The sequence below is a fragment of the Symphodus melops genome (genome assembly GCF_947650265.1).
Source record: "Symphodus melops genome assembly, chromosome: 10".
NCBI classification, from domain to species: Eukaryota; Metazoa; Chordata; class Actinopteri; order Labriformes; family Labridae; genus Symphodus; species Symphodus melops.
This window is the reverse complement of record NC_136700.1, coordinates 22,147,200-22,164,542: the sequence shown is the minus strand read 5'-3', so window position 1 is coordinate 22,164,542 and position 17,343 is coordinate 22,147,200. Positions and strand designations below refer to the sequence as shown.

The following is a 17,343-nucleotide window of genomic DNA, read 5'->3' as shown; positions in this document are numbered from 1 at the left end:
CTTAGACATGCAGAAAGCATTGCTGCAGGTCTCTACAACACGTCATATCTGTGTTCCATGTTTGGAAAATACTCAATGCATCTTCATACATCTACATCCCTGCTAGCTTTGACCGATACAACACTTTCTGCTAGCCTCACGTTTGCCTCTTAATGTAATCATTTCGCTCAGTTTTTCGGCAGTTTCAGAAGCTTTTCCCGTGTTGGTTAGAGTAAGAGCACAACTTGAGTTTTAACACAACTACTGAGCAAAGTATTCATAGACCCACAAGAAGGAGAAAAAACACTTGGTTAACATTGTGGTTTTTTTAATTATTTGCAGAAGCATTTTTCAAACATGACAACACTGGTGCGATGGGTCATAGTGGGACTTTCCAAGTAAGCTGCAGAAAGTTCATTAAGAGGACAAGAAAGCCTGCTAAAATCTAATGCTGTGATGACTCTCCTTATCTGTAGGCTTTCACTGATTAAAAAGGTAAATACAAACAAGCATTCAGCTTTTCAGCTCATACAAACACCTGCTGCTCTCTGCAGAAACCACAGAGCTGCACACGTGACTCACAGCGCTCTCTTTAAGCTTGGCACCTGTCAGTCATGTACAGAAATTACTCTGAAGCTGAGGGCAACAACAGGAAACACAAAGTGGACTGTGCATGTGAGTGCATGTGTGAACTATGCTTGTTGTTGAGGGTGAACTGTGACAAACCCTGCTCTGTAGTGCTGCTCTGTTCTTCCTGATGGGTCTTAACGAAAACGTAATATGTACAAAATATGTTTGAAACAAACTATTTAACAAATCCGCCACATGAAAACAATAAATTAGCTGTCAAAGGACATCTTTCAAAGAAGAAGAAATTGTTTTGTTGTTGTCCCCTGTAAATAATTGTGATGTAAAAACTGGCGTGACATTTGGACGAGCTGAGGATTAAAACTACAGGGAAACATCGAGTCCAGGGGAGGCTCAACTCCCTCGTTGTAGAAAAAAAAAAAAGGAAACCAGTTTAACTAAACGGAGCAAGAAGTCACCACGTGGACAAGCCTGAATTGATCGACATTAATTACAGTTACACACGTGAATCTGTCATATCGTCAAAATGATATATTTATAAGAATTTACATGGAACACCTTGAATTTTTACAATCAGACAGGACCAGACTGTTCCCGTCCCAGCGTCTCCATCCTCCCGACTCTCCCAGTCCACACTCGGGTTTATTTGCTCCACAGCAGGGCGATGGCTTTGCAGATGCCCACGTCGTTGTAGTTGAAGTAGCACAGACCGGCGAAGGTGACCGTTGACAGGAGGAAGAGACCGGCGTTTGCCATCTTGATCTTTGCGTCTCCGTGGACGTAATCTGTTAACACCTGCCCGATCCCCCTGCAAGACAAACGACGAGTCAGTCAGGTGAACTACACCAATAACATCATGACGACCTGTTCAGTCGCAGGAATACAAGGAGTGCATTATAATGAAAGGTGTGTATAATATTGTCCTCCCCATTAACTTTCATGAAGGCAGCAAAATACTAGTAACACCTCCCCCCCCCAAACACGACTGATAAAAGGATTGCTCTGTAGTGTAAGTCCATTACTATCTTTTCTGGTTTTTAGAAGTTAGAACAGCTGAAGAAAGACAAGAAATGTTGGGAGGAGAGAGAGAGAGAGAGTGGGGGATGACGTGCAGCAAAAGGCTGAGGTTGGATCTGAACCCAGGGACGCTTCGACGAGACACAACCCAACCATGAGTGCACCGGCTAGTCCTTTAATATTAAAGAATGAAGCTTCTCCCCTCACGTCTCTCTCACGGCTGCTGAAAACAACACTCCTGCATCTCCAGAGAGACAACTCTGTTCAAGTCAACATGCTCAACTTTCAATAAGAAACACCATGAACTCCAGGAAGCAGCTTGGTGACGTTTGATTACAGAATCATTCAGCCACGCTTCGTATAAACCCAGCACCAGGAACCTTACAGAAAGGTGAAATATGGTAACAGAATTCCACATGTTGATGTAAACCTGCTGCTTTTAGTTTGCAGATGACTAATCGTACTTATAGAAGACCCTGTACTGCTTTGGAGGAGGGTTTCATAGATCTTGGTTTCCACTGGTTTAATTGGCGTTGTGTTCAACAGATCTAACATTCCTTAGAGAATAAAATCCTATTAGGCATTATCCTGAGTAGCAGCTGAAAGGAGGAAGCTTTCCAGCCTACTCTGACCCCAAATCACACTGGAGACTTCATCTTAGTAGTGTTGGCCACAGAGGACACGTCTTGACCCTTTGTGATACCGACCTTCCCTGAAAGCTGTTGCTTAACTGGACTTATCACTTCTCATGACTGGGATTTGTGGCCTACACCTGCCATGTGGTTCAGTCTGCGCTATGACTGATGGACGAGCACGCCGCTCTGACGCTAAGCTAAAGCCGCCCTCTGAAGTCTGCAAACAGAGCCAGAACTAACCGGGGCTGATTGAGTATTGGCTGACAGCGACGGCCAGATGACTTACACCGAATCGCCGTGTCGTAAACTTTCCCGTTGCCTCATCGGGGTCAGTGAACAAACTAACTCTTTGTACTTTGGAGAGACGTTTGGGAAATAAGCTCCACTTTCATTCATGCTCCCTCATTAATCCCAATCTGCTGGTGTCTGACCACACAAGTCAGGACAAGTTGACTTGGAAGCTGAAGAATCTCCCTGCTGAACATTAAGCAACACAAACAGAGCTCGACAATGACCGGACTCTCTCAGCAGCTCTGGTTCTGAAAGTAAATTTCCCCATTCAAATCGTTCTTTGACATTTCAATAAATTTTTCTATCAAGAGAATGAAGCCTGAAATCATGATGACCAGCTTCCCCAATACTATAATACTACATTACATTTGATTCAGCCAACATTTCAGTCAACTACTTTCTTTGTGTTTCAAGTCCTTTAAACTTCATTATAAACCCCAATAAAAGACTCCGATCATCAAATCCACCAACCCATCAGTGATAAACATGAAGCTTAAGACAAGTTTAAAGCCTAGCTTCTGCGTTGCGTCCACCCCTAAACGGACCCCACACAGTGACCCTACGTGCACCTCCAAAGAGTCCTGACTACGTGTTGCGTCAACGCAAACCGCAAGGACTGTGATTGGTTCGCTCAGAGCGTCATTTCCTGCAGTTACTTTTCAGATCACAACGTAAATATAAAAAGGCTGTACACGGCAAAGAAAATCGTCCAGTTGACATTTGAAAGTAGCGAAAGGTTTCTCAGTGGGCTAATGAGTGTGTTAAATTCCCCCATTTTCAGCCTCGATTGGTTTAGTTGTCGGACAGACCACCTCGGCAAACGTCTCCTACGTCGCACTGCCCCCTAGAAGCCTGGCGGTGAATTGCAGAAGCGTAAACTAGGCTTAAACGCCCTTCCAGAATCCAGATTTCTAACATGACGCTCCTTTTCTCTAACATATAAGGATCTTCCTTTTTTTTTTTTTTTTTAACAGATATATTGCTCCTCCTAAACAATCCACTCTGGTCACTTTTCCATTACTTGTTGGAGAGGTGACAGCATGTTTTTAACAGAACTTAACTTATCTATTTCTTCATTGCTCTGACAAAACAACTATCAATTTGTCATCAGAGCTAATGTGAGTCAATGCATGACCTTTGAAATCTGGTACAAACATTTTTCAGAAGCCACAGTGACATTTATCTGGATCACCACAAATCGAATCAGTTCATCCTTGAATCCAATGGATGTTTCAACCAAATGTGAAGGTTTTTCAAGGACTGAACTACTGTGAACCATTATATCCACTGCAGAGACGTGACTGAAGTGAAGACATTATTAAAGGGAACTCTACTGGGTTTGAATGTGAAACCATCATTTGTACATTTTTACGACTGCCAACTTCAGGACTCCTATCAGGATTTGGGTAAATGTTTGTCTTACCAGTGTCCATGCAGGGTCAGGGCAGCAGCCAGAGAGTAGTCGATGAACGGAGAGGGACTCAAATATGCTGCAGGTCCCAAAGCCAGCAGCAGGACGCTCACAACTCTCTCTCCAGTCCAGTGCAGAGAGGCAGCTTTAGAGCCAGAACCTGCTGAGTAATCAGAGACAAAAGCAAAGTCAATGATCTACATGCTCACAAGATAAAAGCAGTTTTATCTTAAAGCTCAAAGAGAAATATGCATGTTCATCTACACAGATAAACACGTTTTATTTGTTGTAGGTAACAGGAAGAGGTTAAGACTTTAAGATCTCCTCCTTTTCAACCAGTTTCAATAAGTGCCAGAGCTCCGAAATGCATGTCTGTGAAGTGTGTTGTTGTAAATCCACTCTGATCATGTCTATAAACCCCTCTATTTCAGCCCTGCTCAGAACAGACTGTTTCTTTAAAAAAGTAAATGAGCTGTCTGACCACGCCCCCTCTCTGGAAGGGCTTGGGCTTTCTTGCTCCATGTCCTATTGTTAACAGTGAGAAAGCAGATTCATAGGACAGAACAAACACCTAGCTGTGGGAGTGTCATCCACCTGGGGGAGGGGTTACTGCCCTTTGTGATGTCATGAAGGGAAACTCTCCAAACGGCATGTTTGAGCACATTTTTTGAAAAGTTGAGCAGGCAGAAGACAGAGAGGATGGACTTTTCTCAACATTTGGGGGGGGGGGGGGGGGGTTTGTAGACGGACTAAGGACACATTTTTATTAGAAAATTTAAAGTCCTTTTTGCAAATGTCTGTCACCTTTAAGATACACATTCTGTAAAGATAGACAATCTCCACGAATGATCAGCACTTCCATGAATGTTGTTGCTTTTTGAGAAGCAAATGCCAATGTTAATGTTGAGCTATAAACTCAACCATCACAGTAAGTCTTCTCTTTGTTCAACGTGATGAGGATGATGTCTCTATAAACCCATGTATCCACATGTTGGTAGAAAAAAAACATGTAAGGTTGTATTACTATTTGATATGTTGCCAGATAGAACTGTTTTATCACCCTTTAATCTATAAAAAGAATTGGCTTTAAGACAAAGGAACCAAAAGTGAAAAACTGTCAACTCATTTCCAGGTTTAGGACTTCTTGCTGCAACAGCGTTTTTTTCTTGTTGAAGACAAAACACAAGTAGAAGTGAAAAGAGGACACAATGCGGCTGTCAATTATAAACATGTTTGAACCTTTTTCTCATTCATCAACACACGACAGAGTAATCACAGGTCAGATATGTGCTTTAGACACTCGATACTCTAACACTTGAGACCTACTCATAAACACACCGATGGCAGAGGCTGCTACGCATAGTGTGCATTAGCATTAACTAATAACCCGTTCAGGTAACACCCACACGCCTCTGATGCAGCAGAAGGAGCTCTTTAGGGTTCAGAGTCCTGCACGAGGACACTTCAACACAGGGCTGCAGGAGCTGGTGAAGCTTATATCTTCCAGTGGAGAAACAAGCCACTCTAGTACGTATTGTATGCTCTGTACTGTACATACAATTTTTAAAACGGCATGACATTTTTCAGTGCAAACATTAACGTTTTCTAATACCAGTCAGCATGATACAAATTATCATTATAACTCACATTTTTTGTAGAGTACAAAAAGAAAAAAAATGTTATGTATGTCTCATGTTACAAGCCAGATTAGTTTATTATTAATAAAACTGGTTAAGAAATTAAAAAAAACTGTTGATTTTGTGTCCACCCTTTCTTGTGGTGGAGATGGCTCAGTAACCTGAACGTTGTGGGTCACAGTGGGGGAAACCGACTCGCTTTAAACAGGCCTTAAGTGAACTGGTGTCAAAATACAAAAACCACTCTGAGCATCCGAGGTGCTAAATCTGGACCGCAAATCCGCAGTTGTAAATCATCGAAGCAGTCAGCTCTCTGCTCTGTCAAACTGGAAAAACTAGCAGTGTGTCAACACAACAATCTGCAGGAAGAATCAAACACGCTGTCCTGTTTATCGGTGCTAATATGTGCACGATTACAGACTTACATCTTGAAGTTACTGGCTCTTTTTAACTATTTTTTTATGCATATGTTTTCACATTCTTATATTTGTATCTTTAATTTTGAAAAAGGATTTTTTTTCAGATGTAAAAGGATTATCTTATCGTCTCTTCTCAGCATCCAGAGTCAAGTCTTCTGGACTTTGATCACTGAAGCTGATCATTATCACATGCATACACAAAGCTGCATTGTGTGAGGATACAGGGTGTGAGTCATACTGGGTTCAAAACACTGTAGTTATAACTGGGGTAAGATCAGTTATATTAACACATTGATAAACCTGTGGTAATGTCTACTCCAGTTTTAACATTTATTCGGTTTACTCCCTGTAACTTCTGCGTGGACGACAGATTCTACACTGACCGTGCAGAGCCTGTGACGAATGGATCCTCGCTGTCAGCTGGTACGGCTGCTCCTGGTGTTTGTGTGGTGCGACCAGTGGCCTGGCCAGCAACGTGCTTTGGTAAAACAGAGCTGAAAGAAAAGACAAATTAGTTTTCAAAGGGGGCACAAACAATCAAACTTAACAACAGCTTACACTGAAAGTCAAGTCAAATCAATGTGAAGTAAATGTGAAGTAAAGCAACAATGTCAAACTTTAAATGGATGCAGCTCCGTCAGAGTGTGGATTTGCTGCTTTTTCATCATTATGTAAACACAAATTGGTTTGGAAACTTTCATTTGAAAAGTTTAAAAAGCGCAATTTATACATGCAATATGTGGGCATTTTTTTTATCTCATCTTTCTGTCATCATAAAATATTGCAAAATCAAAATACATTTCCGTCTCGTCACAAGTTGATTTTATATATTATACATGAACAGTCCTTTTCTCTGTCATGAAAACCTCTTGCTAATGCCTGAAAATCAGCAGTAAAGCAGATGTTAGGTTGTACATCTGAATCCCAGTGATTCACAGGAAACGAGCCTGTGGTTTCCAGCGAGCTGCAGAAGAGGGCGGTGCAGTCTTCACCTCACATGAACTCTTATTACAGCCGTGTCTATGCTCCTCTGGAAGGTTTATGTTTGCCGAATTAAAAAAAAAATACAATTCTCATGTCTTCAGTTAACTTAAGCGTCATAAATAAGGTTTAAAGATGTATTTAGGTTATAATTAATATATTTTTGAATGGGGTTCAGTGTGAAGTACTTCTGTAGTCCTGAGTGGTCGGACTCAGTGATGTCATAATGGAAACTCTATCTCAATGAAATCACTATGAAACCATCTGACATCAGTACTAAGAAAACAAAGACAAACATGGACATTAAACAGTGATGATGAAGAGAAATAAAACGTATTAATAACGAGTTTATCTAACGAGTCGTGAACTTGAAGGGAGAAGTCTCCCCCTGTAGTGATTTGTCCATACACGGTTCATATGACGCACTCTATGCCGAATTAATATCAACCTGCTACACAACAGTAACCACATTTATCAGAGAAAAGACAAACTAAAGATAAAAAATACTCACGTTTGACTCCTCTACGACACACAGAACTCAACCTGACGATAGCCGCCATGATGCTCAACTAACCAAGGTCACCACAGTTACCCGGATGTAGTTATTGCATCTTCGGGAAGCACAAAGATGTTCAATATTTGAGATGATCCGCAAACATTTTTTTTAATGTATTTTTTTTTTGGTGTGTGTGTATTTATTGTAGGAGCAACATTTTTCTTTAAAGTTATCTTCCTCACACGGGTGTTACCCAAACATCGACGTTGTTTTTGAAAATCGAATTTTCTTCGGCTTCAGTTAGCTACACACAGAAAAAATAAAATATCAGGCTCAGACAAATGTGATACCCATCATTATGAATGAAGCAAATGGACATTTTCTAGTTGCCTTCCTTTTGTCACAAATACTTTTGTGAGTCAGCTTCTTTTTTTAACTTTATTGTAAACATGGTAAATGTTACAGTTGTAAATTTACAAACAAACAAACATGACAGGGTCGACATAGACTAAGAAACAATTAGGGAAAGGTTAAAAGATGAAAAGAATAAAACAATAGATAAAAAATATGGCACTGGTTTAGTTGCCAGTTGAAGGAATCATAAAAAAGGTATACTTGAAGAATAAATTAAGGTTTAAGCATTTGCAATTAACGTTTTTTCTTCAAATGAACTACAAACAAAAAAAGTTTTAACAAACATGTTAAAACTTGATATATACATTTGTTTTAATAACAACAGTTGTACATTACAAATTGCGGCAAGAACAGAATGATCTTCCCCAGTAGAAAACATTTTGCTTAAAGAGAACAGAAAACAATAAGCTATTTGTTAAAAAAAAAATTTAAATAGATATGAATTGAGCAAGGTTCACATTTTCATTCATGTAAATAAATCTAAGGCAGACAGTCCTTCTACAACAGCTTAAGGGGATGTTTTTAGATTTAAAAGAGTTTCCCGAACGCTTATTATTTTCACGAGTAAGCTACTGTCAAACACAAACTATCTTTGTAAGCGCCAGTGCTTGCGTCAGCGTTCACGCATTGATTTACAAACGACCTGGAGAGGGACAACCTGTGTGTTTACCCCATCCTTTAATTTGTAGATCAGCGGTGACTCAGTCACACGCTGCAGCGCTCAGCCCAGAGGAAGCGAAGGTCACCTCCTCTTACCTCAACTCACTGCAGCAGCTTGTCGACCTGAACAGGAGAGTTTTCTCTGTAATTATTTCATTTAAAAAATGGAAAATTTTGATAATTACAGCGCGTCGGAGAAAGCAGAGGCAACGGAGCTTCAGCGTATGATCGCCATAGAGCAGCAGAAAGCGCAGTTCCAGGCCCAGGTGTGTATGCTCACTATGCAAACCCTTTAGCAGACATGCACATGCATGAGATAAGACAGACTTATAAGACCAGAGCAACACAAGTAAGTATGCTGCTGATTGAATAACGCTGTCTTCATTAATGGTCATGCTGTTCAGATCTCTTACATGTTCCAGTCAAAGTTGGCAGAACAAGTCGTTCAGTGTCAGTGATAGGAAACAACCTGACAAGGTAAACCATAGTAAACACATTTTTATCCTGAGTGAATTAAGACTTGTCTGTGTTTTCACGTGTAGTTAATCACAACATTGCTCATTCTTTAGTTTTTTAGTTGTACAACAGCATGAATAAATTGGGTCGAATTACAGTTTTCGTCACTGTCCTCTGATGGCTTTCATTAAAGAGGTGTAGTAGCATTGTTGATTCAAAATATGTCACTAAAAAAAATCTTTCTCTGTAATATATAAGACATAGAATAACAATCTGAGTTGCAGTCACAAGGAAATTGAACTCTGTAGTTGAAAGTTTTCTTCATGTGATGCAAAAATCGTCATATTGCATCACATGAAGAAAACTTTCAAGCAAAGAAAAACATATTTTTCTCGTCTCAGGGCAAAATGAGGGTTGGATTCATGACCATTCAACACTACTACCATGTTTCTAATGATACACAGCTTCATGCAAATGGGTGAAGTATCCCTTTAATGTTGCTGACATTATACAGACATTATTGTCGCCAGTGGCTAAAGCAATCTGCCGGTGCAGTTAAATGAATGTCCCAGTGCTTTAGGTGTTACAGCACACTGTTAACAACATTTCAGAACTCTTCAATAACAATATTGTGGAGGCTCTGATCACGTACTCACAATCAGTATCAGAGGGTTACATGTTCAGAGGTCACACACCATGATTTATTAACCCCACAGTCATTTGTTAATCAGCCTTGTATGTATTTAGGTGCACACTTTCACTGACGTTTGCTGGGATAAGTGTGTGGACAGTCCGGGCTCGAAGCTGGACTACAGGACGGAGACGTGCCTGCAGAGCTGCGTGGAGCGCTTCATCGACACCACCCTGGCCATCACCAACCGCTTCACACAGATGGTGCAGAAAGGAGCTCATTAGTGACAATAAACCGTCGACGCCAACCGGACTGTGTTACAACATTCATCAAATATTTTGTATTCTTATGATGTTGGTCGAAGATTAGATGGAGAGTATGTTTTTTTTAAAAATATATATAATTTAGTTTATGCTTCAGTGGTCTGTAACATGAGCAAATCTGTGTATGGAGACAGCTGCACATAGCAGCTAGAAGAACCTCTTTGACTCAAAGAAGTGATGTGACCTGGCATTAGTAAAGTGACATATTGTGCTCATGTTTAATGTCTTGTCTTTTTTCCTTCATTTACGTTTAAACCCCAACATACGACAAACCTTTGGGAAAACAATTCCCTCTCATCCAGAAACTGAAATCTGAACCTGGAAACTTTAATATGTGTGAAATGGTCAGAAAACATCCCGGTTTGATGAGGGTGAATGGATGTGTTGTTCATAAAAATGAAACGGAAAACATTCAAAACAATAATAATGACACTTCTAGAATAACATAATCCATAGAGTTCTAAATCATATTTGTTCAATGATAAAGACATTACTAACTCTTTCTTCAGCACTACAACAGAATCAAGACAGCCTGCAAAGGAATGCTCATGACTGGGTTCTCTGCAAGTTAATGTTGGGATAAAAAAATAAAAAATATTTGGAATGACTTTTTACTTAGTACTTAGTAGTGCTGCCTGTAGCACTTGTAAAAAGCACTCTGAGTCTGTGACTCTGGAGTGAGCTCAGTTACAGTCCTGCTATTTTCCATTCTTAATCTAACACTGTACCTGTCTGAAGGTATCTGAAGGTAATTATGTCCAGATCACAGTCTGATGACAAAATACACCTGCCAGGTTATTTGGCTTATTGCTGTTATCACATCAAATCTTGTTGACCATAATGGAGGCAGCAGGCATTCACAGAGTAACCGAGACAATATTATCCTCAAGCATGCTGGTGGGCAGATGATTGGAGTTGGTGTCCTTGCATTAGAAGTTTGTGCTCATTAAGGCAGACAAGATAAGTATAAAGAAAGTGTTCTGCAAAGTTAGACTGTAATTCTTATTTGATTAGTTATTACTTTTAAGTTGAACACCAATTTTTCTGTCCAGAAAAAAGACCCCAAAAAAAGATTTGGGTCCTTTGCAGTTCAGTTTCACTGGGCTACATACATTTTTACTGCAATGTTTTGATGTCGGCTTGCTGAACAAAAGTATAATACTCAGTAAATGATAAATACTGACATTCTTTTCCCTATAATACTCTGGCCAACGCTTCTGTTCTTATAAGTCCCTCAACACTGTCTGTTCCTATGCACAGTACTAATTCAATACTGTACCAGTACCGTGGGGATAGGTTGGCTCTGTGACTGTGTATTGGTGTGTGTTTCAAGATAACATTTGTGATCTCTGTGTGGTTCTGTTTAATCTGTCTTTATGCAGCATGCCGGGCTGGACTGGCTATATGGCATACTGGGCTAATAGGGCTTTTTTTGCTATATAGGCCTGGTGTTTTTTGAGTTGTGTACGTGCATTTGAACTTGTGTAGTGCAGTACTCAGGCAGGAAACATTTGAAAACTCTTCAGTGTCTTAAGTATTGTTATATAAATGTCTTCCCTTGAATAAAGGTTGTTTGTTTTGTATGTATATCCATTTTTATTATGCCTGTATATTTTTGTGTATTGCTGTAGCTATAGCAATGCAGAAAACAATACAAAATGTACAACTTGGGTCTCTTGCTTAATCATTTTTAATCAGCAGCTTTTACAATCCATACATGAACTTTGGACAACCAGTCGGTTGACAAGGTTGTTAATTTTCGAAAAGGTGTATTGATGCACTGATTGACCTTTTCTCTTGAATGGATGCGTTAGTGATGCTTCCCACAATGGTCACAGAGGTAAGGCTTTTCTCCAGTGTGGAGAAGCACATATTGTTTCAAGGTGGATGATTGTCTAAAAGTCTTCTCACAATGGTCACAGAGGTAAGGCTTTTCTCCAGTGTGGATAAGCATGTGTTTTTTCAAGTTGCCTGATCGACTAAAACTCTTCTCACAATGGTCACAGAGATAAGGCTTTTCTCCAGTGTGGATAAGCATGTGCTGTTTCAAGGTGGATGATTGTCTAAAAGTCTTCTCACAATGGTCACAGAGGTAAGGCTTTTCTCCAGTGTGGATAAGCATGTGTTTTTTCAAGTTGCCTGATCGACTAAAACTCTTCTCACAATGGTCACAGAGGTAAGGCTTTTCTCCAGTGTGGATAAGCATGTGTTGTTTCAAGGTGGATGAATGTCTAAAACTCTCCCCACAATGGTCACAGAGGTAAGGCTTTTCTCCTGTGTGGATAAGCATATGTTGTTTCAAGTGGCCTGATTGACTAAAAGTCTTCCCACAATGGTCACAGAGGTAAGGCTTTTCTCCTGTGTGGATAAGCATGTGTTGTTTCAAGTGGCCTGATTGACTAAAAGTCTTCCCACAATGGTCACAGAGGTAAGGCTTTTCTCCAGTGTGGATAAGCATGTGTTGTTTCAAGGTGGATGATTGTCTAAAAGTCTTCCCACAATGGTCACAGGAAAAAGATTTTTGATCCATCTTTGCTGAAAGGTTGCTTTGGGTTTTGCAGACCTGTTCCTACAAAGCAACAACAAACAGACAGAGAAAGAGACAAACATAAGATTGCATAGGATATGGAAACACATACTTCCTGACAATATTAGAAACGTTTTCTTAATCCAAGTGAACATTGGTGGGTTTTTTGTTAGGGCTATAAAAAAGAATCACCCGAAAGCAATACTTCTCTGTGTGTGTGTGTGTGTGTGTGTGTGTGTGTGTGTGGGTGTGTGTGTGTGTATTTGTGTGTGTGATGTATTTTGATAATCAGGTACAAAATGTACAAAGTACAAAATGCTGGTGCCAGAAACTCGCACAGTGTTTTATCCAGATAACTATTATTTGGTTCTCAATTGTATTTCAATTCGGGGGGGGGCATGAACAGAAAGTAATTAAGAACCATTGCCCTAAAGGATCTCAAGGAAAACAATCGTTAGTCCATATAAAGAGTCAAAGATGAGCACCTATCCATTGATCAGTTTTGTCTCTAAAGCTGGGTATATACTGCTTCCAGCCCAATTTAGACCCGAATTTACACAATATGGTTCCGTTCTTCCTCGTTCATCAGCACCCATCGGCTTTATTTTCAGAGTGAAGCAGAGAGCAGTACCACTGGGCAAAGTTCCCACTGTAAAATCATGCGCAACTGCACAAGGTAATGCCATTTATATGGTATAAAACTGGTATAAACACAAGAACAAATACAAAGAAGGGTGAACTGGATGTGACTTTTTTTTTTGGATTATTGTGCTTTTTCTATGGATAAGTAACTATTATGACATTTTATCGATGTAGTAAAGTGAACTACGACCTAGTATCAAATCAGAATACAGTATTCTGATAATCAACCCGATCTTTAGTATAATTGTGATGTCTGACTTCCTGTCGCACCTGATCTGCTCTGTGGCAAATTAATGGAGCCGGCTATGGCAAAAATAGAAGCCTTGTGTGTCTTAGATTTTAATGTGTAAAATGTTGCACATCCTCCCTTTTAAGATTACCTTATTGTTGGAGAACACAATAACTGGTTTCACTGTGTGGTTAAGTGTGGAATTTGCACCCTAACTTAATGTTCCCATATTATACTAATTTTCTCCTTTATTATGTTGTAGGTCTGTGAAACATATAGAGTAGCTTTGCATGATTTGGATCTCACAATAACATCTTATCTGTCTTTTATTTGTGTTTGTAAAAACTTTCCTTGCCTCTCCCCATGTGCTCACTTGCCTCTGATTGGTCAGCTCCATGGATGTCTTTCAGGGGGGCAGAAGGCTGCAGGTGTTGATGGCTCGACCTGTCTATGACGAGGTTCAAAGGCTCTTCTGTTGAGCTCATTTCCATGCTCCTTCTTCTCTTCTGCCAGATGTTCTTCTTTTGGAGAATTTAAAATAAGGATCAGCAAAAGCCCATTAATCCATATAATAAAAATATACTTATCGCTTCTATAAATCTGACCCTTTCTTGACAATAAATACATGAAGAAAAAATGACAAGGGAGGTTACATTACTCTAGTGAAAGATTTGCTACACTCATGATATTAGCATTGATAAACAGTTTTTGTAACCTCATGCACTTTCAGCTGTTTATACTTTAAGACAACAGTAACATACAAGTTAACAAACCTTTATCATTAAAGGGATACTTCACCCATTGTCATGAAGCTTTGTATCATTAGAAACATGGTAGTAGTGTAGATGTAGAAAACTTTCAAGCAAAGAAAAACACATTTTTCTCGTCTCAGGTCAAAATGAGGGCTGGATTCTTGACCATTCAACACTACTACCATGTTTCTAATGATACACAGCTTCATGCAAATGGGTGAAGTATCCCTTTAATCCAAATATAAAGATATTAAGCTGTTAAGTTTGGCTAGTTATTTTTTTTAATTCTATCAACAGGGTGAAAGTTCAAACAGAACCCAAGTTCATAGTTTGTTTTATGAGTTTTTCTCGTAAAGCTCAAGATGATTGAAGCTTTGACTAACAACACAAAGAACAGGTAAAGAGCTATTGTTTTCTTACCTTGAATAGTTGAATGAAGTTGGAGTTTTGTCCTGTGGACTGGTGAACTTTTTTTTTGTTAAAAAGTTTAACAGATGCACATGGTTTCTATGGTGCCAGAGTCAAAAACTTTTGAGATTGAAAATCTTTTAAGAATGTTTAAAAATACACAACTTTGGAGGATCCTGTTCACATGACAGCCAAGCAAAGTATGAAATGTCTCCTGATTAAAAAAGAAGCAAGCAACTAAGAAACACTAAACACTAAAAGAACGTAGGGACACTGTGAAGTGGAAACTATGATGATTTGTAAAACATCTCTCTATATATTAAATTGATCCTTTTTTATTTGATGTCAACAAAAAGTTGAGAAAGTGGCAACAAAAGACTGAAAAGTTGGGAAGTGCTTAAAAAGACCACCTGATGGATAATCAGGCTGACAGTCGACATGTTGGTAACTGAAGAGAAGTGTATGAAAAGAGCCGTCCAGAGTGTCTCTGAGGTACAGACAGAGAGGGGCTCCCCGCTCTGCGAAAGGTTGAGCTGGCACAGTTTTTAACATCAACTTGTAAAGAATCATCTTTCACATTACATGCTTCATAAATAAAGTTTTTATTATCTCATTCAATGATGCAGAGAATTTAAACATCTGTTGTTAAAAGTAACATCAGTGTTTTTCAAATCGTCACATTGTCTGTTTTGATCTACACTTTACACAAGTGTCCAAACTGTTTTAGAAAGAGGCTTGTACAACCTTATAAATCCCATTCATGGTCAGTATTATGATGTTAAACACTTCTAGTTGAAAGTCACAAATACAAATGGTCAATATAGGTTCGATGTAAATCAGAATTGATAAGTTATGATCTTATCTTAATAACTTACAGTATACAGCTCTATGTCACCTTTAACCTAACCAGGGCCCAGAGATTCAGTATCCCTCTCCTGGTGCTGGAAACAAATCGTTTCCTCTCAGCTCCAGAAAAGGATCGGAAGTGTTCTCTGAGTGATCTGGGAGAAGTGGGAACTAAAAAAACACTTTTTGTTCTTTTTTCCCTTCCATCACTCTAAGCTGTCAGTTTTTATACAGTATATTTCAGTTTGATCAGTTTGTGTTAAATGCCTCCAAAGAGTTCAGGGAGACACTCTATGTTTGATCCATGAATGTAAATTAATTTGCTTCATTCTAATGTCTCCAGAGTAACATATATTCATTCATATTTGGTTTTTCATTGTTTGACAACAACCTCATCCACCTCCATTGACTCCCAATTACATCCAGAATCAAATACAAAATACTCCTTTCCATGTATTCATCCATCCAAACCTTAGACAGTCAGTACCTCTCAAACACCTACACACTACGTCCTGAAACACTGGCCTGCTCTCCATCCCCTACACATCCCTGCATTCATTAAAAAAGTACTTCATGAGTACCGATGAAGAGGTGAAATGCTGCTGGTTCCTTCAGCCTTGCTCAGTTTATACAATATGGAGACTTGGAACACAGGAGTACATTGATTTAACAGCTTTTAAGCTTCCCATCCTGAGCATCTGTATCTGAGTTCTAATTCTGAGGAGATCGGATGACAAAATCACGAGTTAGACAAGTATTAAAACACTTATCACTTAAGTCTATCTACATCAGTAAATATGTACATAACACAGTAAACACACACATAGTTGTCATATTGGAGAGGGTTAATACAAAAACATCAGTATAAAGATGACAGACAGTAGTTTCTGATTTTAGAAGTAGAACCAAAGCTAAATTGCTTTGAACCTGTAATATTTCCAACAGCCATTCTCTGTAGTGTCCACTCTGTAACATATAAGACATAGAATAACAATCTGAGTTGCAGTCACAGGGAAATTGGACTCTGTAGTTAATGTTGCTGACATTATACAGACATTTTTGTCGCCAGTGGCTAAAGCAATCTGCCGGTGCAGTTAAATGAATGTCCCAGTGCTTTAGATGTTACAGCACACTGTTAACAACATTTCAGAACTCTTTTATAACAATATTGTGGAGGCTCTGATCACGTACTCACAATCAGTATCAGAGGGTTACATGTTCAGAGGTCACACACCATGATTTATTAACCCCACAGTCATTTGTTAATAAGCCTTGTATGTATTTAGGTGCACACTTTCACTGACGTTTGCTGGGATAAGTGTGTGGACAGTCCGGGCTCGAAGCTGGACTACAGGACGGAGACGTGCCTGCAGAGCTGCGTGGAGCGCTTCATCGACACCACCCTGGCCATCACCAACCGCTTCACACAGATGGTGCAGAAAGGAGCTCATTAGTGACAATAAACCGTCGACGCCAACCGGACTGTGTTACAACATTCATCAAATATTTTGTATTCTTATGATGTTGGTCGAAGATTAGATGGAGAGTATGTTTTTTTAAAAAATATATATAATTTAGTTTATGCTTCAGTGGTCTGTAACATGAGCAAATCTGTGTATGGAGACAGCTGCACATAGCAGCTAGAAGAACCTCTTTGACTCAAAGAAGTGATGTGACCTGGCATTAGTAAAGTGACATATTGTGCTCATGTTTAATGTCTTGTCTTTTTTCCTTCATTTACGTTTAAACCCCAACATACGACAAACCTTTGGGAAAACAATTCCCTCTCATCCAGAAACTGAAATCTGAACCTGGAAACTTTAATATGTGTGAAATGGTCAGAAAACATCCCGGTTTGATGAGGGTGAATGGATGTGTTGTTCATAAAAATGAAACAGAAAACATTCAAAACAATAATAATGACACTTCTAGAATAACATAATCCATAGAGTTCTAAATCATATTTGTTCAATGATAAAGACATTACTAACTCTTTCTTCA

The 17,343-nt window shown here is 39.3% G+C and overlaps 2 protein-coding genes and 2 long non-coding RNA genes across 5 annotated transcripts; 2 read left to right on the top strand and 2 right to left on the bottom strand.

Annotated features, from left to right (window-relative positions):
- Positions 1 to 286: 286 nt before the first annotated feature.
- LOC306830856 (succinate dehydrogenase [ubiquinone] cytochrome b small subunit B, mitochondrial-like) lies at positions 287 to 7,577 on the bottom strand. Of its 2 annotated transcripts, none has more exons than XM_079354566.1 (4): positions 7,470 to 7,577; positions 6,361 to 6,471; positions 3,934 to 4,084; positions 287 to 1,375 (listed from the first exon to the last, which is right to left on the bottom strand). In XM_079354566.1, exons 1-4 carry the CDS (start codon positions 7,516 to 7,518, stop codon positions 1,210 to 1,212), a joined length of 477 nt encoding a protein of 158 aa, XP_079210692.1. In that variant the 5' UTR covers positions 7,519 to 7,577; the 3' UTR covers positions 287 to 1,209. The 2 variants fall into 2 exon arrangements, with proteins under 2 accessions (XP_079210692.1, XP_079210693.1); XM_079354567.1 differs by having other exon boundaries at positions 3,934 to 4,081.
- A 958-nt stretch (positions 7,578 to 8,535) lies between these two features.
- Positions 8,536 to 10,155, top strand: timm8b (translocase of inner mitochondrial membrane 8 homolog B (yeast)). Its single transcript, XM_079354464.1, has 2 exons — positions 8,536 to 8,794; positions 9,732 to 10,155. Exons 1-2 carry the CDS (start codon positions 8,693 to 8,695, stop codon positions 9,897 to 9,899), a joined length of 270 nt encoding a protein of 89 aa, XP_079210590.1. The 5' UTR covers positions 8,536 to 8,692; the 3' UTR covers positions 9,900 to 10,155.
- Positions 10,156 to 11,639: 1,484 nt separating this feature from the next.
- On the top strand, positions 11,640 to 12,229 carry LOC306830763. The gene is made up of 3 exons (XR_013780008.1): positions 11,640 to 11,778; positions 11,863 to 12,030; positions 12,115 to 12,229. It is a non-coding gene; the product is annotated as an uncharacterized lncRNA (long non-coding RNA).
- Positions 12,230 to 12,289: 60 nt separating this feature from the next.
- Positions 12,290 to 14,600, bottom strand: LOC306830761. The gene is made up of 3 exons (XR_013780006.1): positions 14,509 to 14,600; positions 13,714 to 13,857; positions 12,290 to 12,507 (listed from the first exon to the last, which is right to left on the bottom strand). It is a non-coding gene; the product is annotated as an uncharacterized lncRNA (long non-coding RNA).
- Positions 14,601 to 17,343: the final 2,743 nt, after the last annotated feature.

Excerpts from the sequence above, each read along its gene's own strand:
- timm8b (XM_079354464.1), top strand. The coding sequence starts at position 8,693 with ATGGAAAATTTTGATAATTACAGCGCGTCGGAGAAAGCAGAGGCAACG. Across the intron at positions 8,795-9,731 it reads AAGCGCAGTTCCAGGCCCAG|GTGCACACTTTCACTGACGT; the intron begins GTGTGTATGCTC and ends GTATGTATTTAG.
- LOC306830856 (XM_079354566.1), bottom strand. The coding sequence starts at position 7,518 with ATGGCGGCTATCGTCAGGTTGAGTTCTGTGTGTCGTAGAGGAGTCAAA. Across the intron at positions 4,085-6,360 it reads TTCGTCACAGGCTCTGCACG|CAGGTTCTGGCTCTAAAGCT; the intron begins GTCAGTGTAGAA and ends CTGATTACTCAG. Across the intron at positions 1,376-3,933 it reads CTGACCCTGCATGGACACTG|GGGGATCGGGCAGGTGTTAA; the intron begins GTAAGACAAACA and ends TTTGTCTTGCAG.